This window comes from Drosophila gunungcola (genome assembly GCF_025200985.1).
Source record: "Drosophila gunungcola strain Sukarami chromosome 3L unlocalized genomic scaffold, Dgunungcola_SK_2 000002F, whole genome shotgun sequence".
Classification (NCBI taxonomy): Eukaryota; Metazoa; Arthropoda; class Insecta; order Diptera; family Drosophilidae; genus Drosophila; species Drosophila gunungcola.
In genome coordinates this window covers 2347635-2368256 of record NW_026453178.1, presented here as the reverse complement: position 1 = coordinate 2368256, position 20622 = coordinate 2347635, and the positions used below count along the sequence as shown (strand labels likewise).

General features: G+C 39.7%; 1 protein-coding gene across 3 annotated transcripts in view; it reads right to left on the bottom strand.

Annotated features, from left to right (window-relative positions):
• Positions 1-4482: 4482 nt before the first annotated feature.
• Positions 4483-20622, bottom strand: part of LOC128257347 (BAI1-associated protein 3) — a 50496-nt gene continuing 34356 nt past the window's right edge. For all 3 annotated transcript variants that reach the window (XM_052988325.1, XM_052988323.1, XM_052988324.1), the window contains 8 exons: positions 18680-18920; positions 16686-16854; positions 13746-14052; positions 12222-12734; positions 11411-11884; positions 7919-9308; positions 7446-7692; positions 4483-7371 (listed from right to left, as the gene is read on the bottom strand). In XM_052988325.1, the coding sequence (XP_052844285.1) occupies positions 7280-7371; positions 7446-7692; positions 7919-9308; positions 11411-11884; positions 12222-12734; positions 13746-14052; positions 16686-16854; positions 18680-18920 (3433 nt within the window). In that variant the 3' untranslated portion in view covers positions 4483-7279. The remainder of the gene's footprint in view (positions 7372-7445; positions 7693-7918; positions 9309-11410; positions 11885-12221; positions 12735-13745; positions 14053-16685; positions 16855-18679; positions 18921-20622) is intronic.

Below are 20622 nucleotides of genomic sequence, written 5' to 3'. Positions count from 1 at the left end.
CCCCAGTTGCCTTTTGCCAGCAATCAAAAAAGAGAAAGCAATAAATTAAATGCATATACAGCCATTAAATTTCACTCATTGATCCATTTGGTATTGGCATTTGTACGGGTCCTCATCGCCTTAAGGCAATTCCACAGATTGCAGTTTTCTGCCAAATGACCAAAGTGCCTTTTCACTCGAATTTTCAGTTTGGATCCTTTTCTGGTTTACGGTTGGTCTGCTGACAAATGACATAAGCACACCCCACCATAGTGAACCGAAAGGCGAATAAACTGTGTTGTGCGACGCTGTGTTGTGTGGCCAACAACAGATCAAATCATGCTCATATAAGGCCAGTATTTAGCCGCCGTTTTGCTGACACTTTCAGGGTCAACCGGTGCGTAATCAATGGAATCACCGAATCACCAATGGAATCACAAACTGAACGCCCCCGCAAACAGTTCAACGTTTGCGGAAATCGAAACTGAAGGTGGAAGACAACCTTAAGATGCTCAAAATGCAATTCCACTGAGCCAAAAACAAATTGCCGGCAAATAAACAAGTTGAACATACACTAAGAAAGCAGATATACATCGAATTATTTAGAAAATCAATTATACTTAGTTATATTTTCGATATAATAAATCCTTTTAACCTTAGAAACTATTGATTTGAAATCGCAGATTTTTGAATGGCAAAAAATACATTTCTAACAAAACCAATATTTATTTAATACATATGCCCTTGGGTTTTTTGCTCTGCATACTCGTTTGTGCATCCACACAACTTCCTCTAAATATGTATATATGGGAATGTAATCCACGGCACTGTTGTCGGCTACAAAATAAATAAAAATACAAAAACTGGCTTACCTTCTCTCCACATTGTTAAACAGTTGAACTGGCTGTGCTGTTGGTATTGTTTCGCTTATTTATTGTTAACGCTTTTTGCCAGCCACAGCGACAGGTTGTTAGTTTCTGGCCGCTGTACACATTTCATTACACTTCACTTGGCTGCTGCACCGAAAATCGAAAAAGCAAACATGGCAAGAGATGTGGAAGTGGAGAAATATTAATATAAATACTGGCGATGACGTAGTCTCCTTCAGAGATATGCAAATGCGTTGGTGTTTTTGGTGTGTGTGCGGTGTGTGTGTGTGGGCCAAAAACCTTTACTGGTTCTGGCCAAAATGCCAGCCAACACGTTGATACATGGAATAGATCGCGAGGTGTATGATATAATCGCGATCGCTGCCATGAATGAATGAATGAAAAGGCGTTGCAGCTTCTTCCAAATCGGTTTGGTTTGAATCGGTTCGAGGCGGCCCAAACACAATGGTCAAGACTCCCAGTGGACTCCGAAACTCGTCTAACTATACTTAAATCTTCTCGGCCCAAACTATAGATTTTTTTTTGTTTTTTGCGGCGGCTCAGCAAATTGCAGCGCCATAATGAAATCGCCCATAATCTTGGCTAAGGCTAATAATAGCAGCAGGTTTTGGAGCTGGCCAACACACACACCAACACACTCACTCGCACACATACATAGAAAACTCTGGCTTAGACACATATACAGATGGTGAGCAAATTTGGACAGCACTCTGTTCTATTTTTTTTTTCTCGCCAGCAGATCGGGCGTATACTTCACGCCGAAAAAATTCAAATGACACTCACGTAATCCGCTAAAAATAGTTGATTTGCTGCGAGTTTTTTTTTTTTTTGGAGTAAAACTTTGTTTTGCGTATGTATTGTTTGTCAATCTCGGGGATTGAAAATGCACGGCCAGCGGGTTAAAGAAATCGAAGCGAACGCGTCGCGATCTCAGCTCGAACTGATCGCCCGGGAGTTGCGACAACGCTCCAGCACCTGTGAGTGGTCTAAACTGGTCTAAAACGCGGCTCGAACCGGTTTTGCTCTTGGCCAAGACTGCCTCTCCACGCTTTTCGAGCTCTTTCCCAACTTTTCTCTCCGGCTTGCTGGCCGTGCCGGTCTCCACCATCTGCACTTTGCACTTTTGGCGACTGCATTTTGTTGTCAAACTGCAAAAACTGCATTTAATAACCGTTAACCGAAACTTCTGCAACACGTGCACGTTTAGTTACACACAGAAAAAAATAATGTGATCAAAATGCCTGTCGCTATAATAAAGTGCTTATGAATGAAAATTTGCATTTTGTTTTTTATTTTATTGCAAGATGTAAATAGTGTGGTCAATTTGGAACATCAGGTAAAAATTTAGGCTGTATTTATGTATAATAAAATATTTGTTTTACCCCCTAAATCTTAAAAAAAAGGGATAAAAAATGATAGTTTGCGTAAAAAGGTAATTACTACCTCAGAACAATTATATATATATTTCAATAAGATGAACTTTGATTTAATTATTAGTATTATATGTACAAATATAGTAGTAAACAATGTATGTATTAGCGACAGGCATTTTGATCACATTATTTTTTCCCTATATATTTACATTCTAGACTAATCACATTTTTTTTAATTTGGTTTTCAAAAAAGTCAACAAAACTAAAGACTTTGTCATGATTTACAATAATACTATCTTCAAATTGGACACTATTGTTAGGATATCTAAATTCTATTATAGGGTATAAATTTGTTAAAACAAATGTAACGAACTTAAATAATTTTTCAGCATTTTTTCAGTGCAGTTTGAGGTTGAGTGGGGGTGGGAGTGGGGGTAAGTTTGCTGTTACTGGGGTTGGAGGTGAGGTGCATCTGAGGCTTACTACATTAGGCTTCATTGGCTGACAGGCACCACTTTTGGCCAGCTGCCGCACGTGACTGTGCAATGCTTTTGACTGTTGGCTGGAGCATTAGGGGTCAGGCGGTGAGGTATAAGTTGGCGCTTAATTTGCATCATGTCATTAGGATGAGTGGCATCGATAATGGGGCCAGACCCCAGCCTCTCTGGGTCACTTTTCCCCAAAAACCCCTTTCATTCAACGTTTAAGGTTGCACTTTATACTGTTGATGGTATTCAAAATATAGCATTTCACATTTTTGATTCCAGTTCGCGTTACACACTCAAACATAAACAGCAGTTTCTAATTTTCCGCGCGCATAGAAAATGTATACAAAAATTTGCTCAACTTATTCAACAACTTTTGTACAACTTCCGTGGACGTTAGTTTGCATTAGTTTATTCGGTTGAATAAGAATGGTGGAAATATAATTTGGCATCCACATTATTTGAGGGGTTGTGGCGTAACTTTAATCATAACTAGGAAATCATCAAAGGAAATTTCTCATAGTTATAAATATTTACATGTTTCAGATTACTTGAGCCAGAAAAATATATGATTTATTTTGGTGATTAATTAAGTGCATTTAATAGTTGCGGATGGGGCTTTTAACAAATGTTTTACAACTTCCTTTTTTATATTTATTTTCTTGAGCTTGGGTTAGCCAAAATCCTTAACCTTTTTTATATATTTCCTTAGATAAGCGGATGTCAACCTATTCTATGTTTGATATATTTGATACTGACACGAACAGGATTCTGTGCACACTTGATTTTCTATTTCAGGTTCCCTTTTGTCAGCATTTTCTGTACATGTGAGCATTTTTTTTGGAAAATTTGTTTTAGTTGCTCGTAGTACGTTACTTTTTGTTTACTTTACGCATCAGGCGCAGCTCGACAACGTCTGATGTTTGTTCTTTGGCACTGCAAGTCGTAAAAAGTTTTTTGTGTGCGCTCTGTGTCCTCGGCTGGTGTCATAAAACTTGCATAAAACTGCACAGATTTTCCAAACAGAGAATGTCGTGAAAAAGTTTAGGATATGCCTTAAATACAATGGCACATCTACAAACGTGTGCATGTCTCAAAGGATCGCTTTAACGTGACCCTTGCCACTTGCTTTAAATAGCAAGACGTTTGTACGTCATGTGATGGAAAAAAAGGCTAAAAAAGGAGGGTACAATGGAGCTATCGCATGTGTCAGGATTTAATTTAGATAAAAGCTTTTCCACACTTTCACTCCAGACCTTTGACGTGCACCAGATAGTGCCTCAAATCAATTCCGTATACTTTTTCCCGGCCGCATTTTCCGCGGCAGCGTGACGACAATTTATTTTCATTCAACTGACGTTTGACTGTTGCCGGGATTGATTTCAGCTTATCAGTAAAAGAAAGGCAATTTTGCAAATTTAGATATTACCTGAACCTTAATCCGGTTCAAGAGATTTTTTATAAAAAACAATTAAAAATATTTAATAATGGATACCTAGGATCTCTTGACGATTAGAAATAACACAAAGTTTCAATTAAAATATATATGAAATTTGAAAAATACTTGAAAATACCTTGAATGTTAAGGGTTTTTGAGTAAACATATTTACTTATCGTATGCTAAAAAAGGAAAACAGAAATCAATTCCATTGTATTCTAATATTTGTCTTCGCCAATTGAAGTCAAACCCTTTTAAATTAACAACCGATTGCACACCGAGTAAAAGACAGTTGCCAGTTAATAATTCATTGACATTTATTGATTGAATTTGATAATGATTTTTCTGCAGCATTTTGTTGAATTTACATTGAATATGTGTTAAGGGTTTTCTTCATTTCGTTTTTTTCTTACTTTTTCTATCGCTTTCGCATCGATTTGTTTTGATTTGATATTAGCTGTTGCACAGACACACAATTATGTACTTAGGGTTAGTAGAGAGTTTGCAGTGTTTTCTATTGAGATATCTTTTCAGATATCTATTCAGATATATTTATTTATTTACGGAGGGGAGCTTAGGAACCTGAATTCTGGCCCGTTGGTATTTGCAATACACACATACGATTTAAAAAAAACTATATATTTACTTTGGTTTTTCGTTAGTAGTTTCTTTCAAAATATTCATATCAAGTTTCGGCGGTTGAGTGTTTTGTTATAGTTCTGTCTTGGCATACAAAAAACACAGTAGTTATAAATACTTAGTATCTGTGGGGCATGAAAAGAGGAAATCAATTTGTGTAACGTATATTATCGAAAATAGTTGCCGTTTTGTTTCTGCTGGCCGCCTGCAAATGTGGCAATTAAAAATATTTGTATATGCATTTGCATTCTGTATAGTATATATGTAGGAGGGCTCTTTGTAGGTTTCCTTTGTATTCTGTAACTAGCACAACAATTGCACATTCAATTATGTATATATATATATGTATATATATGTATAGGTATAGTAGTATAGGTTTTCATGCATGTTTTGGCCTTGATTTTCAATAGTTTCAGTTGCTTGTGGGTTTGTTGCGGTTGGAAAATGCTTTTGGTCTCTTTGTTGGCCAATCGCATTCTTTATCAGTTTCGATTTCGAAATAAAATTTCACTTCTGTTTATATGTATCCTACTCGGCTCGCTTCACATATTATTTAGTTAGTGCCAGTAACATGAATAATTTAATTTGATTTTATTTATTCTGGTTTGCCCACGTGTTTGTTTGAAAGTTTGTCTATTCGATATTAGGAAATTATCATAGGTACACATATCAACACAGTAGTTATGGTTGGTTAGCACAGCAAACTCTTGCCTACATTTATGTTTATCCATTTAACTATTTATTTTTTTACTGGCTTTGCTGCACGAAAGTCTGGAAGATAGCAGTTTGAAATGAGGAGTTTAAAATAGCTAGTGTCCTTTGAAGATATTGAAGTAGAACATTTTAAATTTTGATCATTCAACGTTGACTCTACTTCGATGTTTGTCCCTTGGAGATCATAACTTCTGTCGATGTCTTGGCGATGGCAGACTAAACAAAGTTGAACTGAAAAACCAAACTTAACTAAACAAAATTCACTAGATTCAGATGTTGAAAGGCTGTGCAAATATTCCATACCAAACGATTCTCTTACAAACTAAATACTTGATTACCGATTTATCCATTTATCTATATATATATATATTTGTTTGCATAATACTCCATTCATTTGTAATTAACAATCATGAAATCTCTTGCGTTTAGTGTAAATATTAAAAATAGTTGTAATTTGACTTGGATTTTCATTTCTTTGTTGTGCATTTGTTTAAGTAGTTAGTTAGTAAGTATCTTTAGTTTTGTTCTCTAAAATTTTCCTCAGCCACGCCCACTGCCTCCTTTGCGAAAGGTATAAAAAGTTCTTGCTTTTAGTTTACAGTTTACAGTTAAGAGTTACACAGTTTCAACAATTCTTTAGTTATTCATAATATATAGTACACAGCTAACCGCGTGTTTGGGTTCAAGTGCCTTCATTATAGAGACCATTGTATATAGTACAAAATTTACAATAGAAGCGAGACCTTCTAAGTTGGAAAAACCTATTGGGGGAAAGTGTTGGTAAAAGTTGGTGGGGATAAGACGGGGAAAAGCCCTAAGTTGTGTATAAGCAAAATAGCTGAAGGCTGCTTCTCGGGGGACAAGCGCGTGTCTAATAAATTTATACAAAATCTGTGCTCAGAAAATAGTTTACAAATATACTTTAGACTTAGTTACACTGTCCTTTGGGCGTGATATAAAATGTACAAATCATGTACATGTATCTCATGCATTTGTATTTATATTGTAAATAGCTTTCTCCTGCATGTCTGGGTTATGATTATGTATTGTGTGTATTTTTTTGGGAAGTTTCAAAGAAGCTCAGAGTTACGCAGATTTTGATTGTTTCTTGGCGTTGTTGGTAGAAAAGGTGCTGAACTGTCCTTTATATATTTAGGTATACATGTTGCTGATATATTCGTATATTTTAAATTGACCCAAAAAATGTGTTGTAATCCGCAAATCCTTAGTTACATATCTTAATCGTGTTTTTTTGTTTGTGGTAAAAGTCTTCAAAACGCATCTGGGTGCTGGAGTAGGTAGCTCGAGTTTTGTCGTGAGTTCGCTTATGAGATTTCGCTGGCTAATTAATTTTCTTTGATTGCCCAATTGTGACAATTTCAGCAATTGGCTAGGCTTCTAATAAGTCCCTAATTTGTGTGTGTTTTTTTTAATTTATCCGTAATTTTATTCAAGCAACGTTTAGTGCTGAGCAATGGAAATCTGAGTTCCCATTTTTACTGCTCGTCACTTTTGCACCATTTGAATTTCGATTCTTCGCTAACATTTACAAACTGAAGAGAGAAGGAGGAGTCTTTGTCAAACAACTAGATTAAGTACTATACATACAATGTTGGATTGGATACAATTTAGGTTTGGTTAAGTTATCATCGTGGCCATCGATGCAATTACATTGCTGGATACGCCCTTTCATCGCTTCAAAACGTTTTACAAACGGTTCGCTCGGTAGTCCTGTTTTATCTGTTTTATCCTTTTCTAGAATCAATTGATAAACCTTGCCTTTTGCTTTCGCACAAAGTCCTGGGCCTGTTTATCGTTGATGCGCACTTCGAGGATTTGCAAAATGGGATTGCCTTGGGGGAAGGGGGATAACATTTTATTTGACATCGAGAAGGAGATCTGGGCTGTCTGGAAATATTCAACTCACATTTATCCTTCTGCTCCATGAGTGGCAGTTCGATTTGCTTCAACCCATGGAAGTTGTCCACACTTGTGCTGTAGGCCTCCACCCCGGGAATGTTGCCCAGTGCCAAGTAGGCCTCGCCGCCGAAATCGTTGGCCGTCAGGACGTCATGGTCCATTACCGTGAAGCAGATCATGGCACCCTCCGTTAAGCACTGCTCCAGGGTCACGGAGAACTCAAAGCATTCGTCAAACACGGGGTTCAAAGTGCGCTAATGTGATAAAATTATAAAATTTATAAAGATGCTTCAGACCTTTGCCTAAAAAACAGCAACCTTTCCTTTAAAATATATCTTTGATTACATACAATATATGATTGATTTAAATTTAATTTTAATTAATAAATATTTTCTTTAATTACTTGACTTAAATATATTATTTTTGGGAGCATTACCCTTACCCCACACCCTTTGAAAATGTATAAAATCGACGACTTACCTTGTGCACATTGGTCTGCTGTTCCATGCAGTGCAGGAAGATCCTTCGCGGCAGCAGCTCGATGACCACGAAGGGATCGCTGAAACCGTTCGGATCGAGGGGCACCACGTCCCGGGCGTGCAGGACCTCCACGCAGAGCGAATCGTGGTTGAAGTAGGCCCGAACGGCCAGCGATCCGTAGGGCGAGGGCATGACGGCCATCAGTTGCTCCCGCAGTCGCTGCATGTAGAACATGTCGATGAGCCGATCCGTGTCCGTCTTGTGGAACTGCAGCCGCTGCTCGATGCGCCAGAAGTCCTCGGTGTGCAGACACTCCAGAAGCAGGCCCTGGCCCTCGGCATGGAAGAAGTCGATGAGGAGCTGCAGTGCCTCGTACAGACGCTTGTGGAAGTGCGTCGGCTTGTCCGTCTCATCGCCGGTCTCCATTTGGCGCGACATCTCGCCCAGGACGGTCTTCCAAATGAATCGCAGCGAGCGGTTGAAGTTCTTGGTGAGCAGGGCGCTATTTAGGGCGGCCAGGTGGCAATCCAGGTACTCCAACAGCGGGACAATGGCCTGATTCGCTGGCAGGGAGTCGGGTGACCAGGCTAGATGGAACATGGCCTTCTGCAGCGACATCTGCATGAGGGGAGCCAGCTTGGAGAGGATCCGCTCGCAGCGGTTCTCCATGTGGGTGAGACTGGACTCGAGCAGGTTGTCGGCCGACTCCTCCAGCGGCTGTTCATCCGATCGGAACTCGGCCAGGGTGCGACGCACATACTCCACATTGTTGACCGTGACGCACATGTCGTCGGAGCATCGGAACGGACCCTGCTGCTCGTAGTAGCCACTGTCCGCCAGAGCCGTGTGGATCAGATCGCAGTAGTGCATGGCCGCCGAGCAGACCACGTCGATGAGCTGCGACTCCATCATGATGGCCGTGTCCTCGTCCGGCCAGTTCATCACCTTCCAGAACTCCTTGATGTTCAGCAGCGTGCTGGCCGTGTCAACCGAGGAGCTGCTGTAGCGCACGATGCGCTCGCCCTCGCAGATGGCGTCCATGCGGATGGCCGCCCTGATCCGTTGCAGCGCCTTCGCCTTGCTCACCATCATCCAGCGCTCCAGCGTCGGTATGAACCACTCGTGGCTGTTGCTCAGCGCCAGCGGCTTCTCCGGCGGCTGCGGCTGGGCGGACAGGTGCCGCTTCAGCTGGCAGAACTCCTGCAGCGCCAGGAACAGCTCAAACGGCTTGGTGTCCACCGGCTCCGCATCGCCCTCGAGCACCGCGTACTGCGAGAGGTTCATCCGCACCCCGGGCACCTGGCCAGCGGCCATCCGGCTGTACACCTCCTCGCCCACCATCGCATCGTACTGTTTGTAGATGATGCTGAAGTACTGGATGCCGTTCGTGCTGCGGAGAAAGAAAGAGCGTTTACGTGGCTGGGCATCGATTTGGGGGATTACTCCGTGCCTGGGGTTTAAAATCGGATTCAAAATAGAATGGTTTTAATTGCTTGAGTGGCACCTATTCTGTATTCCGTTCTTTTGTATTCTAGGTCAGCTCGTTTAATGGAATAGCCAATAGCCAATAGACAAAAAAAAAATATGACATAAATTAAAAACCAACATCAGCACAGGAATGTGCCATTTTTTAAAATTTAACTGAACAAATTATTTTTGTTACGAATTTTTAAAGGAATATTTGAAGCCACCATTTATGTTTTTAAAATATTTTAAATGCCTGTTCTTTTAATAAATAAAGAAAATGTATTAAGATATCAGAAATGGCTTCATGACTTCAGATTCGTTTCATAATCTCTGACAATTTATAACTTATAAAATTATGTTTAAATTTTGTACGTTAGTTAGTTTAGTAAGTTAGTCTAAACCTTTTTGCTGACCATTTATAAAAAAAGCGTAAGTATCAGACATTACCGTTATTTTTAATTTAATTTAAAAACCTTTAAAATATCTTTTATTTCCTGAACTCCCGACAAGGTATAACCCCTTCAACCGCCTATTTGCCTGCGGTGCGTAAATAATGGCCTCTTGAATTTAAAGCGAGAAAATGGCGCAATTAGCCTTGAAGTAAATTTTGCTAATGCTGCCCGACTCGGCACTCAACATTCAACACTCAACACTTTGGCTGACAGCCTCTGGACTTTTGTTAAATGCCTCGTCAGGATGTCCGGGTTGCAAGTCCGGCCAAAAGCAAAACGGGCAACGTGAGAGCATTTTTATGACAGCGCAATTAATTTGGAGCTTATGTGTGTAAGCCACTTGATGTCCTCATTAAGAACCTTTTATGGCCGCGCTAACTGGCAAATATGTGACTGATTAGTCCGGCGGGAGGACCGAGAATGCGGCCCTATGCACCTACAAACGAGTCGTTTTTGAAGCCCTTCCGGTTGCTTAAATGCCGTAACGTGATCCGTGCTAGGTAGCTTTATCATTTCATTTCATTTGTGAGAGACTGTCAAATGTTTTAGGCCACTGCTATCAAATAAAAATCTAATGGCTGTAAATCAAATTAAGTTTAAAGTGAAACAGAAATCATATCAAAGGTTCTACTTTGTGTTGCAATGGTATTTTTATAAATAAATAGCTGTTGTTCTACGTAAAGCAAATTCACTTAATATTAATAAATAAATATAAAATTAAGCTATTGTAATTGTAACATGTTTAAATACTAAAAAACATGAACAAGCCCATTTAATTCAAATTAAATTAAAATATGAACAAAAAGGTTTCGCGAGATAATGCCACTATTGATTACTTTTTTTTTTTAATATTTCCGTTTTTATGGGCATGCATTATATTTGAGTGTTGGGTTTATTTTAAGCCGAACAGAAATATGATATGCTAGGGTACGACTCTTGATATATACCTACTATACTATTTTTCTGACAATATTTAAGTAAGCTCAAGAAGTATTATCCAAGAAAATCTGCTGAAATCATAACATACTTGCTGAACAAAATTGTTTGCGTCCTTACAATTTACTTTAATAGTTAAGTTAAAAAATATTTTTTGTAGAAAACTCCCCCGGGGGGAGAATAGTTATAGAGCCATTCCCAAGGCTGCTGGCAATCTGTGATGACAACATTTTGTGGCCCTCATTAATGCTCGTTAGCTTTATGACTTTGACTCGGCCATTTGACAAATGCTCAAACTGATTAGAGAACTCAACTGGCAACTGTAAAGTGCTTCGCCCCGGGCGACGATGGCGGTTTAGTTGAAATGTTGGAATCGAAATGACGCCATTTGCGTGGGATTGGCCATTGGCAAATCAATTGGGTCAACGTTAACACGGCGAGTGCAATGTTCGCATGGTAACCCGGAACGGAACGGAACGGAACGGGATACATTCTACTTTTGTTAAGCTGCTCGGCACATTTTATTTGTTCAAAGGGACTTGGACCCATTTAATGGGCGACACGTGTGCCACGTACTCAAAAAACCAGGGCCATGATTCCTGGAAAGGTAACTAAAAGTGATCCGAAATCTACTCACTTGTCGAAAAGGGCATGATAGTACGTCTGTCCCAGCTGAATGTCGGCCGTTAATGTTGTTACGAAATTCGATAATGGATTGGGCAGGCCCTGCGATTCCCGCATCACCGTTTGGCCCCACATCACGGATCCTTTGCGCAGGGCGTTGACCACCTCGCCCCGCACCCCCTTGTTGAAAGGACACACGGCCCTGAAGGCTCTCATCGAACCCAGGAGTCCCAGGCAGCGCAGCAAGAATTCCAGGCGAATTAAAGAGGGCGGATTCAAAGCGGGGAAGATGTCCCTGTGACGACGGATTTGGTTGAGGGAGCGCTCCACGAAGCCGTTCATGGCATCCGCCAGCCACTGCTCGAGATCCCGACTGAGGGCCTCTTGGTTGGGCTGGTTCCACTGCTTCTCCACGTCGCTGAGCAGACGGTGCAGGAATTTCGGGTCCAGCGGGGTAGAGCGATTCAACTTGGCAGCAGCCACATATCTGGAAAAGGAAGGGGTTAGATTGGGGCTTAGATTTCTGGAAATTTCAACGAAAGGAATGTCTTCCTAGAAAACTATAAACCAAAACGAAAAAGTGGAAAAATTTAATTTACCTTTAATTTAAGTTAATTTAACTTAGTCAACTGTATACAATAAATATTGGGGTTTTTTTTTTAACAGAGTTTTAATAAAATAAAGATTGTTTTTTTTGCCTATTTTTTGTTTTGGTTTTTAGAGAAATATAGATCAAATTTTAATAATTTTTTAAAACGCTTTCTTCTCAGTCACTTAAGATTTAAATAATATATAATTTCAGTGTAATAGAACCGAGATTTCACCTAGCCATGGCGCAGTGTAAGTCCGAGAGATCCGACTGCACGGCCAACTGATGCAGGATGGTGAGGGCAGGTCCTGGGAGGTCACCACACCAGGTCCACGAGGGCTCGTGCGTGGTGACCTCGTGCTGCATGAAGACCCTTTGCAGCTGCTCCACCTTGTGGATCTGCTGCTCGTGGTTCTCCTCGGCGACGGTGCTGCGATCCTCGCGGGTCGAGAGCCACATCTTGAGACGGATCCGACCCTGCACCGTGCTTCGGTGACTGCGTGCCTCCAGCTTAAACCAGGAATCCAGTCCGGTGGATGGGATGTCCGACAGCGGGATGTTCACAGAGCCCAGAAAATCGTCCTGGGAGCCCTGGCGAGCCGACTGGCACACCTGTTTGAAGAAGCGCCCCAGGCCGCGAACACCACGGACCTCGTTCAGTCGCGAGACGGCGTCCAGGACGCAACTTTCGTCATCGTGGTCCCAAATGTCCAGGTGGAAGATGTCCGTATTGATGTCATCTATGTCGCTGCAGGAAATAATTCAAGAGTTTAACTCTTAGTACGAGTAAGTGATTGTGAGATTTACGGTTTTCATTCAATTTTTAAAGATTTACAAATGTTTAGCATGTGTATATGGTTTTCTCCAGGAACACTGCCCTGAGTTTTGCTGCTCCATTTAATTTGTTACGTGATTTGTTGCTGCATTTAAATTGAATTGACTTTGCTTTAGCCTTGTTTTTGATTTCACAGAAAGAACACCATCATCAATATTTTGATTTGTTATAAAAAAAACTATTTTTTTTGGTTTAAAAAATGTTTATATTTATAAGCACAAAGAAATAATAAAAAAAATATTATAGACCATTAATTAAAAATTATAAAATGAGCTTGCAAATGTTTATATAATCCTGATTTTTTGTTGGACCAGCAGGGTATTTTAAATTCGTTTGATTTCCTCTTTTTTCCTATTACATTTTTATTGTAATTGCAACATAAATTTCATTGCATTTCTTATCGAACATTTCATTGTGCATTTGTGTTTCAATTTTATGGCAAATGTAAATGAATTTCTTTCTTTTATGCCTTACAACTCGTAAATTACGTACGATATTGAAACGCATCGTTGAGCATGTGACAGGGATCAGGACCCACAGATGCCAATGATTTGTTTGAATTTTTGCTGCTGCCAGGTTTTCTCATTTTTTACAATGACTCCTGCCTCTTTGCTTCTTTTAGCTTAAAATTTATCAAATACATCTCTTAATGTGACGGATATTTTGATGACTTGTCCAATAATTCACCAAAAAACTTGAATCCAAATTGACTTGAAATAACTTTAAGCAAAAATTATTGTTTTATATAATCTTTGCATTGAGTTTACCAGTTCAACGAATATTAGTTTGCTTTTTTTCAATAAGTACAGTTATTTATTCAGACATTAATTGGTAAATTGTTGTGTTCAATTACGACTTTTTAGGTAATTTGATTATTTTTTAAAAGTTAAACTTATCTTTATATCTATAAATTTAGAAACTTACAATTTGAACTTCTCGTTCCACTTGGGAGTTAGTGTGTGGGGCTTGATGCTGGTCGCCTTGATGAGCTTGGCCGGAACGGGTCCGCCCAGTGAGTCGCGCTGCTCCCGCCGTCCCGCCTCCCGCCGCTTGAAGCTCAGCCGGAAGCTGTGCTTGCGGTGCGGCGGCGAGTCCGTGGCGCTATTGTCGAATCCGCCGCTCATGTCCGCTGAGAGGGCGCGCGGCGTCGGCGGCAGCGGCAGCGGAGACACGGGCGGACCGCCGTTTTCGTCCGGCTGGATGCCCAGCATGCAGTACGGATCCGAGAAACCTGTGCAGAACATAAATAAATGGGTACAATGAGTAAGTCTTAAACAAAATGGACACAGAATGGCTTAAACGGAAATTCAGAGAAAAAGAATTATATGTTGCTGCCATTAAGAAAGTTGATTAATGTGAAACAAAAATTATTTAATTAATAATGTAAATTTACTAGTAGACTATTTTTTTTAATTTCCCTTGTATATTTTGCCAACTTTCTGGGAAATAATTTTTTGTTCAACATTTACATTTTTATACCTCAAAGATTATATAAATCGAACCAGTCGTGAATTTTGTTGAAAGAGAAATCTGTAGCATCTTGTTATAAATCAAAGCTATCTTATACCATCTTAGATTCTATATAGTACCATACCTTAATATACTAATTCAAGTTTTTTTAGTTGCTAAATACCCATTATTTACGAAAATAATTTTCATTTCAAGAATAACTAATTTTCAAATTATAAATTTAACTGTTGGATATTAATTAATACAATGATAGTTTAATAATAAAGCCATTAAAGAGGCAAGATGTAAATTATAATATGTTTTTATCCCAGTAAAGGACAAGATAGAGATATGGAAAAAGGGAGGGAAAATAAGGTGGAATAATGAATGGAGACGCATTAATGCAGAGCTCGCCCGATGACATTAAATGCCAATTAATGGCACTGCCCGCGGGGATAACGTGGCGTCAGCTGGTCCCAGTCACACATTGCGTATGATTAACATTTCATTTGCATAAAGTGCCGCTCAATTATTGAGTGCCGTGATTTACGCGCACGGCAGCCACAGCCACAGACACAGATGCCCGTTGCCAAGATTAAGATTTTTGCATAAAGATCCCCATAATTGAAACAATTACGCTGCCTTGGGGACAATTTCTGTTATTGGTATTATTTCGGGGCGATTGATTTAATTGAGTTCAAAATGGCAGGCCCATATCCGATTGCCCCATTGTGCTGATGCTGATTATGTACTAAAACCGATTCCTTCCAATTTTGATTTACTTTCAGTAGGATTTTCGCCGGTAAATCGATTGCGCCACAAAAATGATTCATTTGAAATTCGGACCCGTGCATCCTGGCACTCATTGTAATGGTCAATTTGATTGTTGCCTTTTATGCATGACCAGTCTGCAAGGAATCACTGGCTGCTAATGAAAATCGAACCGAAATCGAACGGAACTGAACCTGATTCTCCGCTTTCGCCGCTTATTTGCCAATCGAGAATGGCCCAAACAAAAGCAGCCAGCTCTCATCGGCCACGTTTCATTGGCAACGAGTTGTTTGCCATCTGCCCAGGGTCTCATTCTCATCCTCATTTCCATCCTTCTCATTCTGGCCTATTTGGTGTTGCTTGCAGACGGTGGCCGTCATCAGTACATTTAGCAGATGGCAGATGGTAGACGGCACACTAACACTGCACTACTGAGGGGCGGTGAAGAATGGGAATCCGAATGGTTACTGGGTACTCGGGCTTGAATCGCCCGGGCCGTAGAAAAATGCTCAAACAGAAGCAGACGTAGACGAAGGAGCACTCAACGTATTCCTTACACATCCTTGAACACATTAAAATGCGAAATTGCGTTGCCTTCGATGAGGCTGCTGCTGTTTCTGCACAGAGCACAAATCTTAGACATATATTATTTATATGGCAATATAAGAATTCACAAAAACTACTTTCCTCTTAACAGAGTATTTAGTCTCTGTTATAAGAAACTTGAGTTTTGGTTATCAGCTGAATTTACTTAAGAAAAGTATAAAATATACACAATTCATAATATTATAAAGGCAACTCATTATAATATTTGTATTTACCTATAGAAAAATATTTAAATTTTTAAAGGAAACATTTTATATAGATTAAAATTAACTAAAACAGTTCTTTTAAATTATAAACTGCAAATAAATTGTATTAAAAAATGTTGTTAAAATTGAATTGTTTAAGAAAAGTAAGAAAACTTGTCTTTTATGTTGCCCAAAAGCAAGTCCTACAGGTACAATTGTTCACAATAGAATAGCTCTAAAAAATATGACAATAAAAAAATATTTAAATGTTTAAAATTCTCAAAAAATCAAGAATCTAATATTAAAATGCCATGTTATAGTATTTTTAAAATCAACAAGACGACTAAAATCATAGCTTGGAATAAAATTGTTTACATTTATTTAGGTATGTAATATGAGTAAGATTTCTCCCCGTGTATTCCTATTTCTGGTTGTGGGGCTTCTGGCTCTCGAGCATAATGAACAAAATGGGAAGCATTAAATTGCAAATTTATTGAACGCACACTGAGATGGAGCTAGCAGAGGCATAACCAAAACTGTTACTTTGACATGGACTTGGACCGGCAGGGAGGACAACAAAATCTAGTATAATTGGGGGAAATAGTCAACGCACATGGTGCTCCAGCAGTTTATGGGTGGCTCGTTTGGCTTTTTGATTTGCCCAAGTGCACTCACGCACCGCCACAGAGCTTCATAATGCAATTACCGCACTAGCCGCAAAATCAATTTACAAACTAAAAATATTTACACACCACGATACATAGATGGACAGATTGACACATTGGATGGGTGAGGGTGGGGTGCAGGAAGTGGAAAGTGTCGATTGTGTAGCAAGCTGGTTGAGATTGCTTACCATTGGCATCCTTTGCCTCGAGGCCATCAGCTTCGATTACCACCGCAGAGAGTACGATTATCTTGGGCTTATCCTCGGCGGAGGCGTGCAGCAGGCGATAATGACGATCCGGATTGACACCGAAGGCGCGCTGAGCGTGCAGATACATTTCGTCCTTGTAATGTGCAAACTGTGTACGCGATTTCCATTTGGAGAGAGGAAGACGCATTACGCATACGCCGCGTGTTGTCATGGGTAGAGTAAACATTTTATAAATTTCATTTAATTATATTGTCATTTATTTGTAAATATTTTGGAAGTCAACAAAATTATAATATCATTTAGGTCAAAATTTGCATATTTTGCTTTATCAGGAAATTCGTTTATTGCCTGTTCGCAATCCTCCCATCCCATAAAACAAAATCCTGCTTTCGTTCATTCTTTTTTTTCTCTCATCTCTATTGATTTATCCTTGAATTTATTAGCCTGTCGACTTTTGATTTAGATCACGCTTCAAATAACGCTTTCATCACATTCCCCCCTATACTGGAATGTTATCATAATTTGATTGCTTTCGCTGCAGTCAAAATTATGAATTATAAAAGTGCAAACAGTCTGCATCTCTGAATGCCTGAAATCTCATTACATTATTTTATTTTAATCCCATTATTCAGAAGACGACGGGACTGACTGCCGAAATCCAAATCAATGATTGGGCCTCGGAATGAATAACGAGCAGGCAGAATATGTGAGGCAACTGGAATAAGATTGATTTGGGTACATTTGCGATATACAACATTTTTAAGCAACCAAATTAAATATTCCTTCTCATGTGTGCTTTGCCAGAGGAATAACAAATTTCTGTTTTATTGGAGCATCTCAGCTTATGTTTAACCTCATTAAGTGCAAAACAAGGTCCCTTATTAACGCTACTTTATTTCTGCTGCAAATAATTCTTTATAATTGAAAATAATCTCGGTTTCACTTGAGGGCTGCTCAACTCAGTTTGTTTATCTTTTTAATGAACACCACTTGGGCAGATAATAGCTAAGCGTCCTTCAGCATCCAGCTTCTGTTCCTGCATCATTCTTGCATTCCATTTCGTTATTACTTTTATACATTTTTTTCCCCCTTTTTCATTAATTTCCATTAGGGCAGGTTCAACCCTCTGATGGCACTGGCCGGGCAAATCGCATTTATTTGTAATTATTTACCATTAAATGCAAAAACCCAAGCACAGGGACGCCCGCAGAGACGGCCAGGCAATAACTTTACCGACTTGGCCAACTCAGTTTCCCGTTTCTCTATCCGCTTTGCGGGCACCCGCGAGATTTGACGGGTTTCAACTCAATCACAGCAGGAGGACGATTCCGCTACTAGTTGAAACTTTTGTTATGCTGGCGTAACCTTGCCATCTAGGTCTTCAGTCCACTCTACTTCTTTGAACTCCCGCCGGGAACTGCTCAAGTTTCATTAGTTGTGCACTGGGCGTCTAACAATTTTCTTACTGCTAAATTAAAAACGATAATTGAAAAATGAACTCGAGTTAAGCTGGGACCCGGTCATTGCAGAAATATTGGAAAATTCCTTTTCAAATGGCATTCAGCAATGAGGAGGAAAAGTAGCACATTTTTAATTGAATTTTGCTGCTCGGGAGCATCATAGCATCATTGAGAGCTCGGAAATGAAATGAAGTTACCCCCAGCTCCTCTCGATTCTCCTTCCCCTGGCACAAAATCCCCAAATCCCAGAATGTGTTTTCTTGCCTTTTGGGCAAACCCGAGCATTAATCATTCAAATTGCAAAACGTCTCAAAGCCTAATGCCGGCGATTAAGCCTTTCAATCATGTGGTGTCCCCGCCCCGAGGCGAATGTTGTTTGTTGGTATCCCCTAAATCGCCTTAATTTGTGTAATTTGCAACTATTTGCATAAGCACCACCCCCCCTCCAAAAAGTTTCGAATCCTAAATCATAATTTTATTCCAGGCGCAACTATCCTTGGGATATTGATTTACCTGTCCTCCTGGAGCCGGGGCACCGACCGTGTTGGCAATGGTGTGCAGGACCTCCGCGTACAGCTTCTCCTTCTCGTCCTGGCGGTCAATAGTCTCCTCCGTCGCCGGCGGATCACGTTCATTCTCGGGATTAGCCTCGGCACGTGCTTCGGCGGCACGCGTGGCCGACATGCGACGATTTTCCCGTTTCCAGCCAAGCGATGTAAAGTTCTCAAAGTACGAGCCGTCCGTTTCCTGAACTCTGTGAATGGGAATGGGTCCATAAAATAGGGTTAAATGCATTTGTGTGTATACTTTTATGGACTCCGGTTCGATTTGATTTCAAAGGATATTCAAATCAACTGCTGCCGCTGTCAGTTCGGTGTCGGACTTTAATTGGCACTGTCAATATGCCGTTGCCAACATACAAATGTGACAGTGCCGTACCTTTTTCAACATTGATAAGGGTCGTCGCCTGTTGCCGGGACCACTCTGCGTATGCTTGATGCCCCAAAGCGAAGGCTTACCCTGAGCCGCTAATTGTATACAAATATTCACCAGTTTGCATACAGAAAAAAAGCTCATAGCCTTAAATACTCTATAAAAGATTTTATATATTTAAAACATACCTAACAGGCTTTAACTGAATCTAAGGAATTAAATTTAAAAAAGAAATTATAAAATATTTCTTGAAATGGATTTAGAATACTTAGCATTTTTTCTATAAGACGGCTACTTCATAATTTATTTATAAATTATTTAGGGAATATTGAACAGATTTGGTGGTGGAATCAAGATTAAATTATATTCAATTTGGATTGTATAATTGAATCTCTTTATTGTCTTTTAAAATTGCTTACCAATTTAAAATGGAGATGAGCCCATAAGGTCCCGATTATTTTTCCCAGTGCTTCCTCGATTGAAACTTTTTGTGCTTGGGTCCTAACTAGGGCTAGTCACGATAGTTGATGTTCTGCCTAATCATTTGATTTGCATGCCCCGCACTCTTGCAAAGGCCCACCGGATTTATCCGAGCAGCTGTGGCGAAAAAAGTTGGTCGAAACTTTGTCCACTCAGCAAAGGAAACAGCTAAGCAGCTTAACTTTGTCGCCGGCGTTGATGATTTTTTACGTTTACGTTTATGGTGAAAAATAAACTGAAGAGACCTCCGAAAGTAGGCAACACTTTCTGTCTGCACTTTTATTTGCCATCGTACCTGAAATGTGGGCAAAACACTTTTCGTGGACACCTCTGGGTGTTAATACACACTTTTTTATATAGATATGGGTGTGCGGAAGGCGTGTGAAAATGGTCAACATAATTGGCGTAAATGATAACGGGGTAGACTCTGCCAGTCCAGGACACTAGCTGCATTGTTTGAAGTTGTCCCCCTTGAAACTTGTTTGTGAAAAATTTAATTTGAAACTTTTCGCCCAGCTGTTTGTGTTGCTTTTTATTTTTCTTCTTGTCGCTTTGCTTTGTGATTTCACCGCTTACACAGACACTCAATTTCGGTTTCAATTTTTAAGATTTTTCACAGTTTTCTTATTTCATTTTTTTGTGTGGCTTGTGAAAAGTTTTGCTGAATTTTTTTTATATTTCTTTGGTATTTATTTTGTCGCAAATATTTATTTTGTATTTAACTTTAAGATAAACAATGCCCTGTCGCAAAAGTTTTGTTTTCCAGGCATGCTGAAGGCTTCGCAGCAAATAATTAATATTACTTTTTATTTGTCGGAATATAAATTAATGCTAAATAATTTAAAAGCATCAACAGAATGCTGTGCGTTTGTAGAAAATATATGCTTATCTGCCTCTTGTTTATTTATTTTTCGTTTTATTAACATTTAATGGCTGTGGTGGCAACCCAATTTTGCGGCAATTAGCAGTTAATGCATAAAATATGAAATTTCGTGCATCAATTGCATTTTAATCAGCTACATTTTGGGTTTGACTTCCTAATG